This window comes from Lissotriton helveticus, chromosome 8, assembly GCF_964261635.1.
Source record: "Lissotriton helveticus chromosome 8, aLisHel1.1, whole genome shotgun sequence".
In the NCBI taxonomy this organism is placed as follows: Eukaryota; Metazoa; Chordata; class Amphibia; order Caudata; family Salamandridae; genus Lissotriton; species Lissotriton helveticus.
This window is the reverse complement of record NC_136069.1, coordinates 1,149,674,339-1,149,695,749: the sequence shown is the minus strand read 5'-3', so window position 1 is coordinate 1,149,695,749 and position 21,411 is coordinate 1,149,674,339. Positions and strand designations below refer to the sequence as shown.

The 21,411-nt window shown below is 43.4% G+C and overlaps 1 protein-coding gene across 10 annotated transcripts in view; it reads right to left on the bottom strand.

The window, feature by feature from the left end:
• Positions 1–21,411, bottom strand: part of MAP4K4 (mitogen-activated protein kinase kinase kinase kinase 4) — a 642,366-nt gene that overhangs the window by 270,538 nt on the left and 350,417 nt on the right. For all 10 annotated transcript variants that reach the window (XM_078658041.1, XM_078658045.1, XM_078658037.1 and 7 more), the window contains exon 4: positions 2,733–2,858. In XM_078658041.1, the coding sequence (XP_078514167.1) occupies positions 2,733–2,858 (126 nt within the window). The remainder of the gene's footprint in view (positions 1–2,732; positions 2,859–21,411) is intronic.

The window sequence follows — 21,411 nt, the reverse complement described above, 5'->3', positions numbered from 1 at the left end:
TCTCTTCTTGAAACCTACCATGAGGACACACCCTGTTACATGTATTGTTACTCCCTAGGTATTCATTGCAGCCTCAGAGCACTATTTTCTTAAAGGGCTTCAGGCAGGACACACACTTGGCCCTAAGCAAGGCTTGCAGTGGTTACGTTACTCACTAGCACACCTCACATTTATAAAAGACCTTCTACAAATTTCCCTTCATCAGATCCACAGAGTACAACCAAATCCGGAATTAATAGAATAATTATTTTGTCACATTTCAAAGCTACTAATTGTAGCTATGGACATAACTATTTAAATGTACTTGTGGTATTGTCTTGCATGCAGTGCATTATGGGTAGGGTGGATTTACCATTTCTTCTACAGGGTGCAGTACCATGGGACCTCTTTTGGCCACATATGGTACTGCATCCTGCAACATGGCTATATAAAAACAAGCATTGGCATTGCCAATAGGTCTCGCTTGTGGGACCTTATAAGTATTTGCGTGGGTGAGTGGCGTTGCGTGGGTGAGTGGCGTTGCGTGGGTGAGTGGCGTTGCGTGGGTGAGTGGCGTTGCGTGGGTGAGTGGCGTTGCGTGGGTGAGTGGCGTTGCGTGGGTGAGTGGCGTTGCGTGGGTGAGTGGCGTTGCGTGGGTGAGTGGCGTTGCGTGGGTGAGTGGGGTTGCGTGGGTGAGTGGGGTTGCGTGGGTGAGTGGGGTTGCGTGGGTGAGTGGGGTTGCGTGGGTGAGTGGGGTTGCGTCGATGAGTGGGGTTGCGTCGATGAGTGGGGTTGCGTCGATGAGTGGGGTTGCGTCGATGAGTGGGGTTGCGTCGATGAGTGGGGTTGCGTCGATGAGTGGGGTTGCGTCGATGAGTGGGGTTGCGTCGATGAGTGGGGTTGCGTCGATGAGTGGGGTTGCGTCGATGAGTGGGGTTGCGTCGATGAGTGGGGTTGCGTCGATGAGTGGGGTTGCGTCGATGAGTGGGGTTGCGTCGATGAGTGGGGTTGCGTCGATGAGTGGGGTTGCGTCGATGAGTGGGGTTGCGTCGATGAGTGGGGTTGCGTCGATGAGTGGGGTTGCGTCGATGAGTGGGGTTGCGTCGATGAGTGGGGTTGCGTCGATGAGTGGGGTTGCGTCGATGAGTGGGGTTGCGTCGATGAGTGGGGTTGCGTCGATGAGTGGGGTTGCGTCGATGAGTGGGGTTGCGTCGATGAGTGGGGTTGCGTCGATGAGTGGGGTTGCGTCGATGAGTGGGGTTGCGTCGATGAGTGGGGTTGCGTCGATGAGTGGGGTTGCGTCGATGAGTGGGGTTGCGTCGATGAGTGGGGTTGCGTCGATGAGTGGGGTTGCGTCGATGAGTGGGGTTGCGTCGATGAGTGGGGTTGCGTCGATGAGTGGGGTTGCGTCGATGAGTGGGGTTGCGTCGATGAGTGGGGTTGCGTCGATGAGTGGGGTTGCGTCGATGAGTGGGGTTGCGTCGATGAGTGGGGTTGCGTCGATGAGTGGGGTTGCGTCGATGAGTGGGGTTGCGTCGATGAGTGGGGTTGCGTGGTTGAGTTGCGTTGCGTGTGTGAGTGGCGTTGCGTGTGTGAGTGGCGTTGCTGTGTGTGAATTGCTGGTTGGGGGGGGTGGGCGGGGGAGCAGCAGGCAGATGCGAGTGGAGCGCGCGCTGGAGAGGGAGGGGGTGGGAGGACTAGGCAGCGGGAGAGAGGGAGAAAGGAGCGCGAGGGAGGCGTTTTTAGATACATGAAGCCAAAATTACAAGTGAGCATGTTACAAAAGCGAACGTTACGTTACATGAGACAATAGTGACAGTTGTGCAAGTATCAAGAGCAACAAAATACAAGAGGTAGCAAACGATATGCAATAGCATATCTGAGGGAACACGGCCTGGGGAAAGCTGGCTGGGGAGGGGGGAGGAGAAATGAAAGGAAGGCTGTGTTTGCGGGGAGAGAGAGGGGAGGTGCTGGTGTGGGAGGGGGGAGGTGCTGGTGTGGGAGGAGTGCTGCTACGGCAAGGCTGTGTTTGCGGGGAGAGAGAGGGGAGGTGCTGGTGTGGGAGGGGGGAGTTGCTGGTGTGGGAGGAGTGCTGCTAGGGGAGGAGAAGCCCTGGCCGTGAATGCTTGTGCATGTTCACGTGAACTGCAAGAAAACGCCGGGCTGAAACCCCTTAGTTTGAAGAGGATTTTGCCGACATGAATTCGATCCTATCCATTCCTGCGGAATGGGACAGGCTCGACCTAAACATTGGCAAATAACTCCAACTCCAACTAATGCCAGACCCATTGCATTTCCACTGCAGGAGCTGGTGGCGTTGAAAATGACATTGTTTTTTACTTTTTCTTTTTTTATACCATTGGCAATAGTGCTATGCAAATATAATAACTCCATGGCAAATAAAAAACAAAAGTAAAAAACATGGTTATTTTCAACGCCAACAGCTCTAACTTTTACAAATGAGAGACCTATTGCATTGCAAATGCTTGTTAATATCAGTTGGCTATGCAATAATATGGGATGTGGGTTTTAGTTCCAAAGCTGTACACAAATGGGTAAATAAAGTATTTAGATAATATCTGTTCCAATGGATACTTTAAATATCACTTCTTTAGACATTAGCTACGGAAAAAAAGGAAAATCAGGTGTACTGTCTCCGCATACCAGCCGTTTCTGCCTTCTCTTATTAATTTAAAAGTAAGGAGGAAATATGGATGCAAAAGGCACAGGTGTTGTTGCTATAACCTACTTACCCAGAGCTGGTCATCGTGTCCTGGGGGACTTTTCTTGATGAACGCACCATAGTAAGTAGCAATGTTTCGATGATGAGAATATTTCTTCAACATATTAATTTCCAGTTTGATTTCTTCCTCTTCATCCTATGCAGGGAACCAAACACATTTATTTTACTTTGCATGGTGCGCAAAATTGCAAGCAAGACAAAAGGCACTCGTTTTTATTGACAGAAATTTGCAATGAGCTGGTATCCCAAAAAATTCTTTGATTCAAGGTCTCTGCGAAGTAAAGACCTAAACAGACTAATTTCCAATCAAGACCATTTACTTCATTTTGTACACTATGAGGGAGTCCGTTTGACAAACCTTCCTGTGCACAGAGGGAAGCATGAAAAAGTAGCATCTGTTGTGCCACCACTGACCAATTGCACCATAGACATTAAGCAAAATGTAAGATTAAGGCTTCAACTTTTTTTTGAATGTCGTCCAAGACTAATGTATTTTTAATGGTTTCAACAGCCCAAAAGTTTCAACTGGTTCACAAAAATTGGCCTAACCAATACAGCTGGATTCGGTATTTTGTGCAGAGATGAGTTACAACAACAGTTTGGCTAACTGAGCGCTTTATCTGGCCAAGATTTTAGATTAAATTCGCTAAACAGACAAACCCAAAAAATAAAGAGCAGATTTTTCCGGATTTAGCTGTGTGTGAACTTTTGTGACCATCACTCTACTTGCTCCAATCACTGAGGTCCCAGCTCAATATGCACAGCATGGAAAACGGATGACCTGAATTAACTGCAGCCTCCATTTTAAAAAGTACAACACAAGTATCAACACATTCCAATACAATGTTATTTTATACTCATCGAATGAACAGCACTTGCTACCAGCTCCCCTGCAAGGATATGTGTCGCCCAAGCCCCAAAAATATTTTGGCACTTCCCCTCCAACTCTTAACAATACACGTTAAATCTACTGCAATCTTACACATTACATTGGTCTTTGGTGGTGAAGCCAAAAGGATTCTTCCTGATGCGTCCTTAATGTAGCACCAGTGTCACTTCCATTGACAGGTTTATTCTGATCACTAAAGCATATTTTGGGAATTTTTCATGAACAGTAAATTATGGTTTGAAATAAAAGAATAAGCACTGCAAAGCCAATAGGAATGAATTACATTCTGAGTCCCAACTACAGCAAAAAAAAAAAAACAACCTGTAGCAGTGCAAAAAAAACAAAAAACATTTGCTTCTGGTATAAAAAGTATCTCTTTAATGTGTGATGCTTGGGCAAAAGTTTGAGATATGTATTCGTCCTTCTTGCGTTACACTAGAATGGAAGAACTCCTTAGGGAGAGAAATGATACACCACACGGCCAATAGCATGTGGTGAGAAAGCCAAAGTCAACATTATGTATAAAGAACTGGTAACAAAAGGCCTGCATAGGGATGTGCTAAGTGAGACCAAAAATGTCACAAGTAAGGGAATAAAATGTGTCAAGCCGTTTGTTGCTGTGACTCACGTAACTCTAGTCAAAGCAAGGCCAACAGAAGACCAATACACCACTCAAAATACCCCCCAAGCTTCCAAATCAAGGCGGCCACCCTGATTCCGACCAAAACAATTAAGGGAAAAACATCACTACACCAAACGTCTGATATTTCCTGCATCTATTTCAAAGGAACCCTCGTTGAGCCTCTACCAACATAAGCATATTAATATTTATTTTTATGTTTTCCAACTTCTCTTCAAATTTCACACACTACTGAAGACTTCTCAATTTACACAAATTCATTGCAGGTGGACAGACTTTATCAAAGCAGAAGCACAGCCTGTGGGACTCCGCAAGCAATCCAACAGTTATTCTCACCGCAAACTATTCTCACCGCCAATTCGGGCCCAATAGCCATGATCAAAGAAATATACACAAAGCGCTTGGTTGACGCTTGTGGGCTTGCAAACGGCATGGGTAGCGTAGAAAACCACACTATTTTTCTTCAATGCTTAATTTATAATTGAATAAGTGCTGGTGTCCAAAGATATGTTTATAAACCAGCAGACATCGCTATCAAAGATAGAGGGACCGAATACCAAGGTTGCACTGTCTTGATTTCACCCCATGCCTCTTTATACACCACCTGGCCTCATCGTGCTCCATCTCACTCTTTTAGGGTTCCTCATCATCCCTGCTTCATCCCGTTATCACTATTGTCCATCTTTCTCTTGATCCTTCTATCCTCCTTGTGTGTGTGTTTTCTGACTTGCAGTGGGTGACGGTCCGATGAGGAAAAATAAGTGCTGGTCCCCAAAACTAAGGGCAGATGGCCATACCTGCATTCACCAGCTAAAATTAAGCACTGTGTGTCCGATAAATTCACTCAATGCATTATGAATCATCCTGTTCACATACCTATGAATATCTTCAGGAAGGCTATCTGAATGGCCCTCAAGACCTGGCTGTTCGAATAAGTCTCCAGGGCCTGCAAGCCCATGGATAATCTATTAGGTGATTAGCCGCGCTAAATAAATCCTGATTGATTGATCTGTATATATTATATTTGTAAAGCACAAGAGAGCTGAAGAGCACTACACTTGGGGTCTGGACTCCAAGATGGGATTCATGGCTGTTTACAAGAGGCAGAACCAATTGCAGGTTTGAGGGGTTACTTCTACATGTGGGGATAGTTTACATACTTATTGTCAAACTGTGAATCAAAAATGGCCGACTGTCAAATTAACGCAACACCACTTGCCCAGGAAAAAAATGAGTGTTCAAAGGTTGACTTGCAGGAATGGTAGCAAGTTTCTCAAAACGCAATGATGAACATGTATCTATCTAGCTTAGCTAAACATACACCCATCTGAAACGGTTAGTTTTGTCAGGAATGTTCACAGAAGATTTCCTGTCTAGAATTCTAAGAAACGCCTGATTAAATCTGTAAAGAGTTGCTTATGTTATTGTATGGGACACACAAATAGTCTGCATTTTGTGTTGCATTGTTCCCCCAGTTATCTACTGTTCTCAGCAACACTCCCGTTCCGTTTAAAGAAACAAACTCTTGCCATAATTAAGAACGCACATTTTGCGACTTACAGGAAATGTGATTAGCAAAAATATCCAAGCAGGATTTACTACAAGGGTTAGATTTAATATTCTACAATATCACTACCCTCCCGCTGTCTGTTGTCAATTCTCTCCCAACCTCCCTCCCATTTTCTGTGTTGCCCACTTCAACCCACCATGGGGGGAAAACGCTATGACACAAACCTTACTGATCACGTCATAGCGCAGTAAAAAAAATTTGTAGTAATGGTGCTCAGGAGCTGCACTAGAAGCCGGTGACAAGGACAATATCTTTTGCCGGTGTTACTTATTGCTTTGCCAATGCTTGTTAAGAGAGGGATAGTCGAGCGCACACGCTGTGTGGTGCAGGCTCACCTTTCCACCAGCCCTCGCTTGACACAAGGGACAGAAATTAAACTTTTTTGTTTAATATCCGTTTATTGAATACAAACAGAAATTACGTTTTTTTTTAAAGAGTAGCCCGTTGTGCTCTCCCGCTTTACTCAGGCAGGTAAGCAGGATTCGGTGGTGGAATCAGCAGCTCATCACCCAAGCTCTGGGACACCGGGAGAGACGACAAGGGCGAAGTGCTACACATTCCTCAGTCAGACTGACAGAAGTCCCTCAACCGGCCCCTCTTGGGAAAAGAAGTCCAAGTTGTAGGCATTCCTAATAAACAACTAATAAGGTGTCAGCAAATGTGCTTGTAAAAATTGGGTCGATAATAAACGGCCACAAATGTATACTTAGCTAGAAAAGTCCAGTTATTTTGTTAGGGAGTAACCTTCGTTGTAAATTGTAACAAATAACCAATATCCTACTGTATATTGTATTATTCTTTTATTTTCGCCTACTCCATGCGTAACTTATGTAATTGCTGCTGTGCCAGCTCTGTGTCCACTTTTCCCCAATTATGTAACACTGTGCCTCAACTACAGCCAAACTATTTGTTTCTCATGTTATTGCTGCTCTGATAAGTCTGTAAAGCGCTCCGATACCGCCAGGTGTAGTTTGCGCTATATAAAACTTAATATATAAAATAAATAATTGGGACTGGTGGAGCAAGAATTAACTTAATTATTATTGTTTATCAACACATGCAGAGGGCTAGACCCTCGCTCCCTTTTAGCACTCGATTGAGATTTTCCTTTTCTCTTCCTCCACCCCCAAGAACATGTGCGGCAGATCTTGGCTGTCGCTTATTAGAATCAGGAGACAGTCATCACTTAAGTTATAATCACAATCTTAACTCTAAGTTATTCAATAATGAAAAATTGAATTACTTTTGTTTCATTTAAGTTTTAGTAAGATCTCTTTCCATTTAATTAGTTCCATATCCAAGTCAAATAACAGAATTGATGATAAAAGTAAGATTAGATCAAAATGATTTTTATATAATAATGCATCAAGCGCTTTCCATAAAGGAAAGGGTGCAAATGGTGTTAGTCAGAACCCATAAAAAGTTCAAGAGACAGATTGAGATAAATCATAAAGCTCAAATCCAATCAATCAATTAATATAAGCAGTACTTCCCATGAAGAGAAGCTCATGGGACTCAGAGTCAGAGTCCGAAGCAAATAAAGTCAAAATCATGCAATAGCAAACTGCAATCACCACTGAGTTCAAAAAGGTGGCAAGTCAGCTTTCAGCATTCAGCCTCAGGAGCCCATATGGAAGAAGGGAAAAGGGTGTCTGGAAAAAGCGAACGGGGAAAGCACATGATGGGAAAAAAGCAATACCCTACTTTAGGAACACGCACTAATATAAAACAGTCGTAAAGAAATGTTGCAGCCCATATTGCATCTTCTTCTCCTCTCATCCAATCGGCTTTCAGAATTCTTTTGAAAACGGGCTCTGTTTTTCCTTTCCCACGTACTAAACAACGAACTACAGACCGTTACCCTGAAATGTGAAACAATATTTGTAATTTTGACTATACATGCGGTCTTTCAATTCAGAACTTCTTTCCCACGAACATGACTACATTCCTAACCTTCTAATAAAACAAACTGCATTTTATGTACTATGTAAAATGGAAGAGCCAACCGGAACGAGAATTCTTTTTGCACCACATCTTTTGTTATAATATGAACAAAAATATGTGAAAAGCTCAGCATTTCTATTGGACCATTGCATTCTTGTGCGATTAATCTCCAATATTTCAATTATTGGTAAAGTTTCTTAAGCAAACATTTAAAAACTTTATTAATCAGAAACAATTTGAGGAGTTGTGAAGCTTTTCACTAAAAGGCATAGTCATGGAAAGGTCAACGTTTAAACAGTTTTCATGTTGATTTAAGCAATTCCTTATCCAGTCATTTATGAAGCAAAGCTGGTTTTAACGCCTTAACCGATGCGAAAATTCCACAGCGGTGTGGGGCGTTCCATTGAGTGGGCGGGGCCGTGTCGGCCAACAGACGTGCGCAGCACTACGGAGGTAGAGCTCGCGACGGCCGTTGGCCGACGGGCGCAAGGAAAAGGCTAAACATGTTGAGGCCTAGTACTAGTAAATATTAACTGATTACTATTTATGCACATTTTTAAATGTCTATCCGGTTCAAAACAAATCGCGCGTTAATGTTAAACATATGACTTTCAACTATATTAGTTTGGCAATTTTGATTATCTTTTGTTCCAGGACCTAGGGACAAGGAGATGTTTAGAGATCATTTATATTGCAGCAGACACTTCATGCATAAGTCGCTGTACACAGAACAGGATGGACTGTGGGAGCAGTGTTGATAGACTAAAAACACCAGCATATGACAGGAGAGACAGGCGATTAGGACACGGTCCGAAAACTGTGTACAGTTGTTTATACAATGCATTAAAAATAAGATGCACATGGAGATAAATTGATTTCTCAGACTCAAACTTTTTATTTTCCAACCCAGACCTGCAGGCTCAAGGGCCAGCAGCTTGGGAACATTTTCATTTCGTTTCAGAAAACACATTTATCTGAAAAACAAAGAAACACTAAACCGTGAAATACATTTCAACAATACTAGAATAGGTTAAGGATGGAGTCAATGTTAGACGTTGGCAAGGCGCAGGTTTAGAATAAAGGTAAAAGGGTCTGTGTAGAGTTCAAAGGAAGTGTCTTGATGAAAGTTATGGGTAGGGAAACAATCCTGGTTAACATTTAAGTGAGGGTTTAGTTCTTACGTGAAGGCAGGAATCATGTTTAGGGTCACAGTAGCAGGTTCAGGGCGGGGAGCAATGTTTTGTAAGGGAGGGCTTAAAAAAAGGAGGGGGAGGGATTGAGTTATGTAGCATTTAGATATTTAGCTAGGATCAAACAATACGCCAAAACTTGTGTTCCAGAGATGGTTAGTTTAAGATACTTCTAAAAAAATATTTCAGGAAAACATATAAATACAATTTATCGCAAGAGTGATCTCACTGAAAATGTGTAATTTTTCAAAGGAAATGGTTCAGCTGACTAGCATATGTGTAAGTGCCCATTTCAAAGGAAGTGGTACAGCAAAATCTGACAGTCATTCGAATTGTTTTCAAAGAAAATATTTTCCTAGAAATTGTATTTTTCCGAGATGTACTGTGGTAAAACGATAGCTAAATAGCCAGGAAGAAGCCAGATCTGCCACTTAGGAGCTCTCAGACCGCTTCTTCCCAGAGTGACAGATTTCTAGGTGCTATATACCTAAAGTAATGCCATGTCAGCGGAACTAGAATAAGGCACCAAGCCAAATATGGCTGACATGGATGTGCAATGTCTGCACCATGCAAAACAGCCAGATATGGGGAGACCAGAAAGGCAGGCTCTGCACTGGGTAACACTTGCACAACCAGAATAAGAAATATCATGTAGTCAAGACCAGCAAGGTGACCTGTAAGGGGATACAGAATAGCTAGTTGAAGCTTGTGCAGTCAAGGTCAGATAGGAAGCCCTTTTGAGTTCCAGTCCTCATGTTATTGTGATCTTATATAAGCATTATATATTTTGAAGTGCATGCACATTAATTTATATAGATATTCATATATATGTAATGTACCTTTGCTACCTCTTGTATTTTGTTTGCTCACAATTGTCACTATTGCCTCATGTAACTTAACGTTTGCTTTTGTAATTTGTTCACTTGTAATTTTCTCCTCATGTCAATTGTTACCTTTGCCTCAAATTGTAAAGCGCTCTGATATCCTTCGGGATCAAGTTCGCGCTATATAAAACTTTATAAATAAATAAATGGCACTGCAAATTAGCCACTAGAACACAGCCACTGAACCACTGCCTTTATCTCTAAACATATCCCGACAGTTAAAATAATGATCAGTATATTCACACCAAGACTCATCTCATTGTCATGGAGGGCTGTATCCATGCCAGACTGTCAATATTTCCACATAAGATAATTTAAAAATATATATATCTTTATGTTTATTCCTTTATAATGTTAGTGGTTAAACTAAAGTCTAGCATGGATCCAGTCTGCCAAGACTTAAGCTGGGTACACCTAATCCAAAGCATACCACAAAACAATGAAAAACAAAGTACTTAGCCCTTTGCCTGTATTATTAAAACTGTTTAAAGTATGATCTTATTATGTTTTAATGACAGTTTTCTATAACAAGATTAAAAAGATGCCAGCAGCACCATTTTCATCAAGTCCTGCGGTTTTGATACTCTGACCATGTTCTAAATCTCCAATTCCGCTATCTACTTTTTTCCATAAGGCTCTTATCCGAAGGTCAATATTTTTTTACAGCTAGACTTACAAAATAAAGTATTGTAGCTCGTGACTGCTATGTGGCACGTGGACAAAAAGGGCCCACCCACTTTTACTGGGAGAATCTTAAGAGCCTGTGTGTGGAGTAACGCAGGAAATGTATTTTTCTCAAAGTGCCTCCACACGAGTTTGTACAGAGTTCCCCACCCATGGGCTTCACCTGCGGTCTTGATGGGTGCCACTGAGATGACGTGAAGCTGCCATCAAACCAATCAGAGGACACAGAGAGTGAGCTGCTATCGATGTCATAATACCTCAATGTCACACTGAGTATCATAGCTCTGGACTGGCCACCAGATAAAGTGTACAGGACGCTCAAAGATTACAGGTACAGAGGACCCCTAGAAGCAATAGGCGATGTCTGCTAAGGCTTTCATTTGTGTCTGTCTTGGAATACAGCCTAAAACTGGATCCTCCTGGAGATCAGGACTCCATAATCCTAAACCAGACTTTGGAGTTACAAAGCATTAGCCCTCCCTTCACCTTGAATCGACCAAGAGTTTACCAGAAAACTCTTCTGGTACAACCATACACCTCTATACTATCCGTTCCTCCTCAATACCATAGAGGAAGGAGTTCATTACACATGGTGACCAACTGCTCAGCCTTCCCAGTACAAATCAAGGTGCAACCAAAATGTTTGTCCCACCAAAAGGGGATGACGGCTCCATACTTTCAAATAACCAAGTGAGTCCATATAGGAAGTAGTATACATGCAGTATTTTGCACAACAGTTATAGTATTTTGATAAATCCATGCTATTCCTATACATATATCTTATAACTTAACCTCATAGATGCGGTGCATTTTCCAGCTGTGCGCTGGAAAATTGAAAAACCCGCGGTTCATGACGAGCTCAGCTCGTCATGAGTGTACAAGAGGTGTACTTCATGACGAGCTAAGCTCGTCATGAGTGTCGAAGGGGTTAACTTGCTTCTGCAACAGTGAACTATAACCTTCTGTGTTTAATAAGCAATGCTTGCACTTGGGAAAAAGTAATAATCTTTACAATAGCGCTGCTGAAAAATCCAACTTATCAGGGACTTGGTGTCTATTGTTTCCCGCGCGTTCTTGAATCATAAGCAACTCCTTGACTACAAGGTGCTTGTTCTTGTACTTTTTTCCATTTAGTTTCTCACGGATCTAATGTGCAGAAAATGTATAGGATACAGCTGGTTCAAGATGGCTGTATACAACACTTCCAGCAGGGGGCACCGGACTGCCCGTGCAGGTAACCTCTTCTACCCTGTGTGTGAGGGCTATCAAGAGTACCAAAATAAATGTAACTGACTAGAGCAGCAGAAATCCTAACACAGGCCCTGAAAGTATAGGATCACTTAAAGGGACCATACATAACCATCATGCAGCATGTCCAGAATCTACCCTGGTCTTAGATCAATGAAGTCTTATGCCCATCCAGCAAAGCAGACAATCTCGAAATAAATCTACTTGTTAGGAAAACTGATAGAACACAGAAAACTATGTACAAGTAGTTTGCTATTTACCAATCTGATTCTTCTGTGATGGCAAGAGGTCACTTCTGAGCCAGGAGAGGCTGGACAGATTAAGAGGTGGAACAAAGCAGTGAGGAGATTGTGAGGCACAGATGTGGTTTTGTTCCTACAAGATCTGCCCACACAGTCATAATCGAGGGGCCCTGCGATGGTTGTGCAGATGTTTTTGAACAGATGGGTGAAAATGTGTCTGGGGCGGTCCTTCCATACTCTGGTCTCAGACTCCAAAAATCAGACAAGCTAAGAAGTGGCTGGCAGGAGATTAGCTCTGGGGCTAGCCTCTTGTAGTTGTGTGATCCTGTGCAGTGCTGGCAGTGATCCATCAGGGATGCCACTGGGAACCAGGGCTGATGTACTAGGAAAACAAATTCAGATAGCTAATGGGTGCACAGCAATGAACGGACTGCTTTCCAGACCTGGACTGGTGTGACATAGGAGCAGTCCGTGTGTGTGAGGTAGATCAGATGGTCGTTGCCCTACAAGGCACCTCCACCTACAACCAGCCAAACTATATACCTTGCGGAGTCTCTTTCCTGGACTTTGCTACACGGTTTAACCTACGTTACACCACAGCCCTTCTGTTTCATGCTTATTTATTTATAAAGTTTTATATAGCGCGAACTTGATCCCGAAGGATATCAGAGCGCTTTACAATTTGAGGCAAAGGTAACAATTGACATGAGGAGAAAATTACAAGTGAACAAATTACAAAAGCAAACGTTAAGTTACATAGGCAATAGTGACAATTGTGAGCAAACAAAATACAAGAGGTAGCAAAGGTACATTACATATATATGAATATCTATATAAATTAATGTGCATGCACTTCAAAATATATAATGCTTATATAAGATCACAATAACATGAGGACTGGAACTCAAAAGGGCTTCCTATCTGACCTTGACTGGACAAGCTTCGACTAGCTATTCTGTATCCCCTTACAGGTCACCTTGCTTGTCTTGACTACATATTTCTTATTCTGGTTGTGCAAGTGTTACCCAGTGCAGAGCCTGCCTTTCTGGTCTCCCCATATCTGGCTGTTTTGCATGGTGCAGACATTGCACATCCATGTCAGCCATATTTGGCTTGGTGCCTTATTCTAGTTCCGCTGACATGGCATTACTTTAGGTATATAGCACCTAGAAATCTGTCACTCTGGGAAGAAGCGGTCTGAGAGCTCCTAAGTGGCAGATCTGGCTTCTTCCTGGCTATTTAGCAATGATGCATGCTTTTGGTACCAATAAATACATTTCACTCTGTTTCTGAGCAAACCTGCTATGTCTGGTGAGTTTAATTAATTTGCTCCTGGAGGGTGCCAGTATTTCCCCATCAGCAAGTACCATTCTAGCTTCCAAGGATTCCACCCTGCTCATTCTCTTTACTAACACGCTACTTAGAACAGCGAGCAGAAAGGTTTGCGATAGCATACGCCGCGTGACATCATAGCATATCTACGGCACCACTAATTAGGGTAAAAATTAGGAGTCTAGAATACTGGACACCTGTGTGACAATCGTAAATTATGTTTTGCTTACAATAGCGGATATATATAACGCCATGATAAAGTGAAGGAATGTTTGTAATGTTTTTACCTACGGGCAAAGCTAATAACATATGCCTCAAATAAATAAGGCAGCCACCCAATTCGGAGCCAAGTGGACTATTATGCCGCTAAATGAAAGAAAACAGCGAGGGAATGCAATTCTTGAATGTGAAGTGTGAGGGTAAATAAATACCTGTGGAATTTTCTATTGAGAAAGAGAATCAAGTCCTTGGAAAACAGGCGGTTCAAAGCATGCATTAACTAGCATGAGTTAAGATCTAATTTCCAGGAAAGTTATCTGGATATAAACTGAGTGTTTCTTCCACCCAAGATCACAAAATGTCAGCCATGTGCCACAATTCGAACTTGGTGCCCAGTATTTGGGGATAGCTGTCCTGACAACTCTCGGTGGAGGACATGCAGAAGGGTAAGTGTGTTTTCCAGACAAGTATGTTTCTTCCGGTATTTAGAACTCTTCCAATTAAGAGCCGTAGCTACCACTGCCAAGTCTAGTACTGTGAATGCCGCCCTGCTTCCCACAAGCCCCTTTAACACTGTTGCATATTTAATCTTTTTAGGAATTCCAACCCCATAGATTGGTCATTTCTGCGGTGATCAAAGATAAACACGGTGTAAGAACTAAACATTAACAAACTCACCACCCAGAGAACTTATTAAAGCTAGTGAGTTGAAAAAACAGCTAACTGCTCTATATTAAAATCACTGTCTATATATATATATATATATATATATATATATATATATATATATATATATATATATATATATATTTTAGTTTATTTTGCACACTCTATGCTAAATCTAAACGGTAAAACATGCATTGGCAAAAACCAACGAGTCACACTTAGCTTCTCAGCCCGAACTATTGGCTCTGCCCTTTTTTTTGCCTCCAAAGCTGTCAGACATGTGTGTCTTGCATGGAGCAGTCCTGCAAAGCAACCGAACAAGCATTGGAAAAGCCAGACCACAAATATGCAGGATTGCAAAAGTGGGGGACATTGGGAGGGTGGAGCAGAGAGACAGTGACAAGGGGCAGGTGACAGAATAGTTGAGAGGTTACCACAGTAACTACTTATACCATGTAACATTTCAAGAAATTACATAGTTTAAGGGCACGCAATCGAACCAGTAGCAACTAATAAAAAAATCTCAACAGCCAATGGCTGTAGGGGCTGGCCAAACGCCTACTCTTCAGCACTGGTTGGTATGATTGCCTATGTGTACTGGTACCATCAAGAGTCAGACAGACTGCTACGGCTCTCAGTATTTGAGACTCAAAAAAAGAGGGTACGGCATTATTTTTGGCACCTGGAGTGGTGTAAAATGACTAGCCTCGAAAAAAGGAGCAAAATTCAGAACGGATTTTAAAAAGTAAAAATACATACATTTCTAATCCGCTTCAACAGCGAGGAATGTACAATAATTTCCAGTATTATGAATAAGACCTCCCATCTGTGCATATTTACCTATCTGTAGGTATGATAATATGCAGTGCATTCTTTGTGAATAGGAATGTGTGTATACTTTTTACCGTTCCAAGATGGCGCTCACGCTAGCTGGGAGTGCTTTGGTCCTCTGTCGATGTCGACTGAGAGGTGTAACCTGTTCACATTGTAAAATATATAACATGTACCGGTTTTCAATGTGTAAATCACACACTGACGAAGGCTAAGAGCCGAAACGCGTCTGTGGCACGCTTGCGGTGAATAAAACTACTGTGTGAATTTGGTACCCCCCCCGAGTGCTGTCTTTTCTTCCTTGGATTTGCAAGGTTGTTTGAGCGCAGTGTTACGCGGCGTCCTTCGAGCCGCTGGCAGCACCCGCCCATGAGTGCACAGGATTGACGAAGGTTTTGGAGCGGCGAACTCATCTGTTTTCTGTGCACCGCCTAACCGCCAGCCAAGCAGGAAGGTCTATTGCGGTCCGATCCACACCTGCCCCAGCGAGTACGAGCGGAGTCCCGGAGGACGTCGGCATGCCGTGGTTCCCCAGCGGAGTCGTTCGGAAACACTGAGACGGGTAAGCGGACACCGTCGGACTTAATTAATTTTTGCCCTGCTATTCGAGTAATGCTCGTACGAGTGAGCGGACATTTAGGCAGAGCGTCAGGGGGGGTCACTGTTCTCACACAGACACCACAAGCTAAGCCCACTAAGATCATTGCGCACGCATTACACCTTGCAAGTAGCGCAATTGGAAAACCGGCACCATGTTCTCAGAAACGGAACGCCGCACAGCGGCAAAAGACATGTTTAGACAACGGGAGAGATGCGAGAGGACCAATGAGGAGGTTCCAGCAATGGACCCACAAAATGCCAAAATTAAGGAAATGATGGTTAAATTGGAAAGACTGCATGAGCGCGAGACGCGCAAATGGTGGGAGGCCACAAGCCTCACTAGTTATGTCGAGGTAAAGAGAGTTCCGCGTGGGCTCAGGGTCCATACTGTACCATCTTATGAGAACCCTGACCCTCAGCTGCTCACGGATTGGGAGTCACATACAGCGGCATACACGGAGGGTACTCTGAAGATACTTATCAAGTATGCCTGGAGTGACCGCGAGAAGGCGTTGGAGGAAATAAAAAACCTGGAAGAAAAACTGGAAGGGGAATCGGATCAAGAGTTAGTGCTGCAACTTAGAACAGATATGAAGGCACGCCTCACCAAATACGAACAGAAAATACGTACTAGGAAACAAGAGAAGTACGAAAGAGATGAGGACGATTACCAACAGGGGCGCATCTTAACATATGCAAAAAAATATGATGCCTCGCGCCAAGCACTACAATCAAAAACTACTCCAGCATCCGAACTCCTCACATCTGAATCCGATGTCACGGAGAATGAATCCGGAGATGAGCAACAAACAACAAGGGTCTCAGCCAAATCACGGCAAAAATTAAAACCAACGCAAAACGGCAGTGAAAAAACCCCTTTTCATCAGGAGTACGATGTCATAAAGGGGACCTGGCTAAGAGGTGGCAAAACAAAACCACCGGACATGGCAGAACGACCGGAGAAAACAACAACAAAAAAACAAGGCGCACAAGGAGAGGGGGCGGCGGCAAGCGGCGGCGGAAAGGGGAGAGGCAGAGCCAAGCCCAACAATTGGAGCAATCGGACTCGGAGCAACAAGAACTGACTCAAGCCACAGACACCACCAGACAAAATCTGACGGTGGTCAACCTGACTGAAAGAACTTTAACCGACACTGAAACGAACCTACTCAGCCTTGGATTGACTTTTTGCCCCAGTACCCCTCTCGAATATACCCAAACCAGAATAGACCTCTTTAGATTCACACGCAAGTTGAAGTTGCACAAGTACTTCAAACTACGACCCCACCTCAAAGAAAAGGAAGATGTGGGTATCAGAACAACGGTGACGGATGCCCTCACGGGCAGAGAAATTGAAGCTCTGGAAACTCTCGAAGAACTGCGTGGAGAAGATCTCAGACAGAATCCATCTGGACCTGGGAATAGAGGACAAAGAGCACTTGCGCTGGGTATAGAACAAGATCGCGAAGAGAGTGGATACAAACCAGCTTCCACATTTGTCCCACAAATGCCGTGGGATTCAATCGACGCCTTTTCCGAAGCCATGACCCAAGAACTCATGCAATACAGAAAAACCAACCATCCTGTAAAGTACAACATTACGGAACAACAAAAAATGGCCCTACAAGATCTCATGAATGATGATAAAATCATCATCAAGCCTTCAGACAAAGGTGGTAATGTTGTGCTTCTCACCAGGGAATACTACAGATCAGAAGCCCTACGCCAATTAGAAGACACCAAATTTTACAGCAAATGCACCAATGATGCATACTTGGAAAGTATCCGGAGCTATGATAAATTAATAGGGAAATGGCATAATTGCAACATGCTCAGTAAAGATGAATTTCTCTATCTCCGGACCACCCAACCACTTACACCAACCTTCTACCATCTGCCAAAACTACATAAGGACAGCCTATTCCCTCCAGGCCGTCCTATTGTTTCTTCAATTGGCAGTCTCACCGAAAACATGTCCCGATTCATCGACAAATTCCTATTTCCTTTGGTTTTGACCCTGCCCTCATATGTTCGGGACACCAAGGACTTTTTGAATCTCATTAGGAACGTGAATTGGAACTCAGACTGCCTATTGATTGTACTTGATATCACCAGCTTGTACACTGTTATCGATCATCAACAGGGCTTACAAGCCATCCAGCATTTTCTGAACTTGAGACAAATGAGATTTGCAACTCACAGTGTCATGATTCTCGAGTTCATCGAATTTTGTTTGAACAATAATATTTTCTTATTCGAGGATCAATTGTTCAGACAAGTGTCTGGGACGGCGATGGGTACTTGCTTCGCTCCCAGCTACGCGAACCTTTTCGTTGGCTGGTGGGAGGAGCAGGTACCCAGGAGCTGTACGGTGGATGGAGTGGAAGGGAGGACGGAGGGTTGGTTCAGGTATATCGACGACCTGTTTATTGTTTGGCGGGGCCCGTTAGTAACAGCACATGCCTTCATTGATGAACTGAATAAGAATGCCTATAACTTACACTTTTCAGGGACTGTAAGCGCGACATCAGCTGAATATCTAGACCTGAAAGTGTGTGTACAAGACCAGCAGATACATACAGCTCTACACAGGAAAACAACCGCTGGCAATTCTACCCTTTTTGCCAGTAGTAGTCACCCTCCCCAACTAGTCAGGAGCATTCCGTACGGAGAGCTTCTCAGGCTCCGTAGGAATTGTTCCAGATTAGAGGACTTTGATGTAGCAGCCAACGAGTGTGTAACTCGTTTTAAGGCTAGGGGTTACGGTGAGTCTCTTTTGAAAAGAACCTTGAATAAAGTAAGAGCTATCCCTAGAGACTCCTTACTCATCACAAAACCTGCCACCAAGAAGGCTGACAATGGCACAGGAAGGTTCAGATTAATAACCCCCTTCTCTGCGGGAGCTAATGACCTCAGATCAATGCTGCGAAAAAATTGGCATATTCTTAAAACAGACAGTATCATCAAGGACGACCTACCTGATCACCCACTGATAACCTTTAACAAAACCAGATCTTTAAGAGATCATTTGGTGACCAGCCACCTGGAGAGACCTTTGGCCAAAAGTAACACCTTAAAATCTATGAGTGGTTTCTTCCCATGCGGGAAATGCAAAGCGTGCGCTGGAAGTAGAAGAGTACTTTCAGTGGACAATCATGAAACCGGTAAAAAACTGCATATAAAAAAGTTCATAACTTGCAGTACTCCCCTAGCCGTCTATTGTTTGGTGTGTCCCTGTGGCCTTCGCTACATAGGGAGCACCATCAATATGCTGAAATTGCGGATCTTAGAACACCTAAGAGCCATTGACAAAGCAGATCAGGCATACCCAGTTGCCCGGCATTTTGCCGAAAAACATAACAGGGACCGCAATCAGCTGCAGTATTTTGGTCTTGACACCATAAAAAACAACGCTAGAGGAGGTGACCGCCTGCGACGACTACGCAGACTTGAGTCACGCTACATCATAGATCTATCCACCAAATGGCCGAAGGGGATGAATAGTGGGGAAGAAATGATCGTCCATTTAGGCAAATAACATCATGGCTGTTTCTATAACTGATCGTATTCTATTTCTGCAAAAATATGGGTCACTGTATGTGTATATTACTAGTGCGTGTGGGCGTGTGTATATATTGTATAATCTGTATTAACATGTGGGGGAGGTTATTAAGATGAATTGACAAACTGCCTCTGGAACTCATATGCAATTTACAGAAGGGAGAAGTTCTTTTGATTCTTTTTTCCTTAATTTTTCATCTTATCTAGACACACTGCCCATGATAAGTGGCACTTTGGTAGGATTCGAAGGGCTCTTTGTCTCCTATGTTACTTGCTTAGTTGACAGTAACTTGATTTTAATACACCACTGGCATTTCCTCACGGTTTTTCCTGGCACCCCTCACCCCTTGCATTTTGTATATTACATTATGGTTTATTTAATGTAACACATGAATTTACATTACAGGCTACACATAGAGTAATCTCTCTTTGTTTTTTAGAGGACCATTGCCGATCCACGGCTATATTAGGAATGTACAATAATTTCCAGTATTATGAATAAGACCTCCCATCTGTGCATATTTACCTATCTGTAGGTATGATAATATGCAGTGCATTCTTTGTGAATAGGAATGTGTGTATACTTTTTACCGTTCCAAGATGGCGCTCACGCTAGCTGGGAGTGCTTTGGTCCTCTGTCGATGTCGACTGAGAGGTGTAACCTGTTCACATTGTAAAATATATAACATGTACCGGTTTTCAATGTGTAAATCACACACTGACGAAGGCTAAGAGCCGAAACGCGTCTGTGGCACGCTTGCGGTGAATAAAACTACTGTGTGAATTTGGTACCCCCCCCGAGTGCTGTCTTTTCTTCCTTGGATTTGCAAGGTTGTTTGAGCGCAATATATATATATATATATATATATATATTTTAGTTTATTTTGCACACTCTATGCTAAATCTAAACGGTAAAACATGCATTGGCAAAAACCAACGAGTCACACTTAGCTTCTCAGCCCGAACTATTGGCTCTGCCCTTTTTTTTGCCTCCAAAGCTGTCAGACATGTGTGTCTTGCATGGAGCAGTCCTGCAAAGCAACCGAACAAGCATTGGAAAAGCCAGACCACAAATATGCAGGATTGCAAAAGTGGGGGACATTGGGAGGGTGGAGCAGAGAGACAGTGACAAGGGGCAGGTGACAGAATAGTTGAGAGGTTACCACAGTAACTACTTATACCATGTAACATTTCAAGAAATTACATAGTTTAAGGGCACGCAATCGAACCAGTAGCAACTAATAAAAAAATCTCAACAGCCAATGGCTGTAGGGGCTGGCCAAACGCCTACTCTTCAGCACTGGTTGGTATGATTGCCTATGTGTACTGGTACCATCAAGAGTCAGACAGACTGCTACGGCTCTCAGTATTTGAGACTCAAAAAAAGAGGGTACGGCATTATTTTTGGCACCTGGAGTGGTGTAAAATGACTAGCCTCGAAAAAAGGAGCAAAATTCAGAACGGATTTTAAAAAGTAAAAATACATACATTTCTAATCCGCTTCAACAGCGAGCCCTGTCCCAAAAGTATCAAACCGTTCCCGCCTAGCACTGGAATAATTAATACGAGCACAGAAGGCCGGTTGCACTGCAATCAGAGTCGCCTGAAATAACAACAAACTTTGAAGACTGGACCATGATTCACCGTCCTGAGGAGAGAGAGAGAGAAAGGGGAACACTTCCAAAACACGGAGCTGCTTTCAAAGGAACACGATCCGTACCGTCATCGTCTAAAACTTTGCAGCGAGTAACTCGAAACTTCTTTGTTCAAGTAGAGCGCTTTAGCTATTCTGGTCTGAGAGCGCGGGTGCGCAACAGGAAGCGAGCACCCGTGGCAGGGGAGAGGAACTACAAAAGCAACTTATGCAGGAGGCACAATGTATTCGGTTTTAGGCCTCGGGCAACACAACAGGGATAAAGTGCTGTGCACAGTGGACGAGGGCTGTACGTACCAACCGATGCAGCAGTCAGAAAATAAAGGCCTGTGGATGGAACCCGGGCGCGCCACTGCCCTCCTCCGGCAGAGAGGTTAAATCATCTATGTGTCCACTGTTCGTGGGGTCTGTTGGTATTAATGGGAGCTCAGAGCTGGTGGACAGTCAAGCTATGTCTCAATAGAAACAGTGCACCCGTGGTCTCTGGTTCACTGCAGTCGACGCATTTGATGCCAAAATGCTGAAAAGGTGCAAC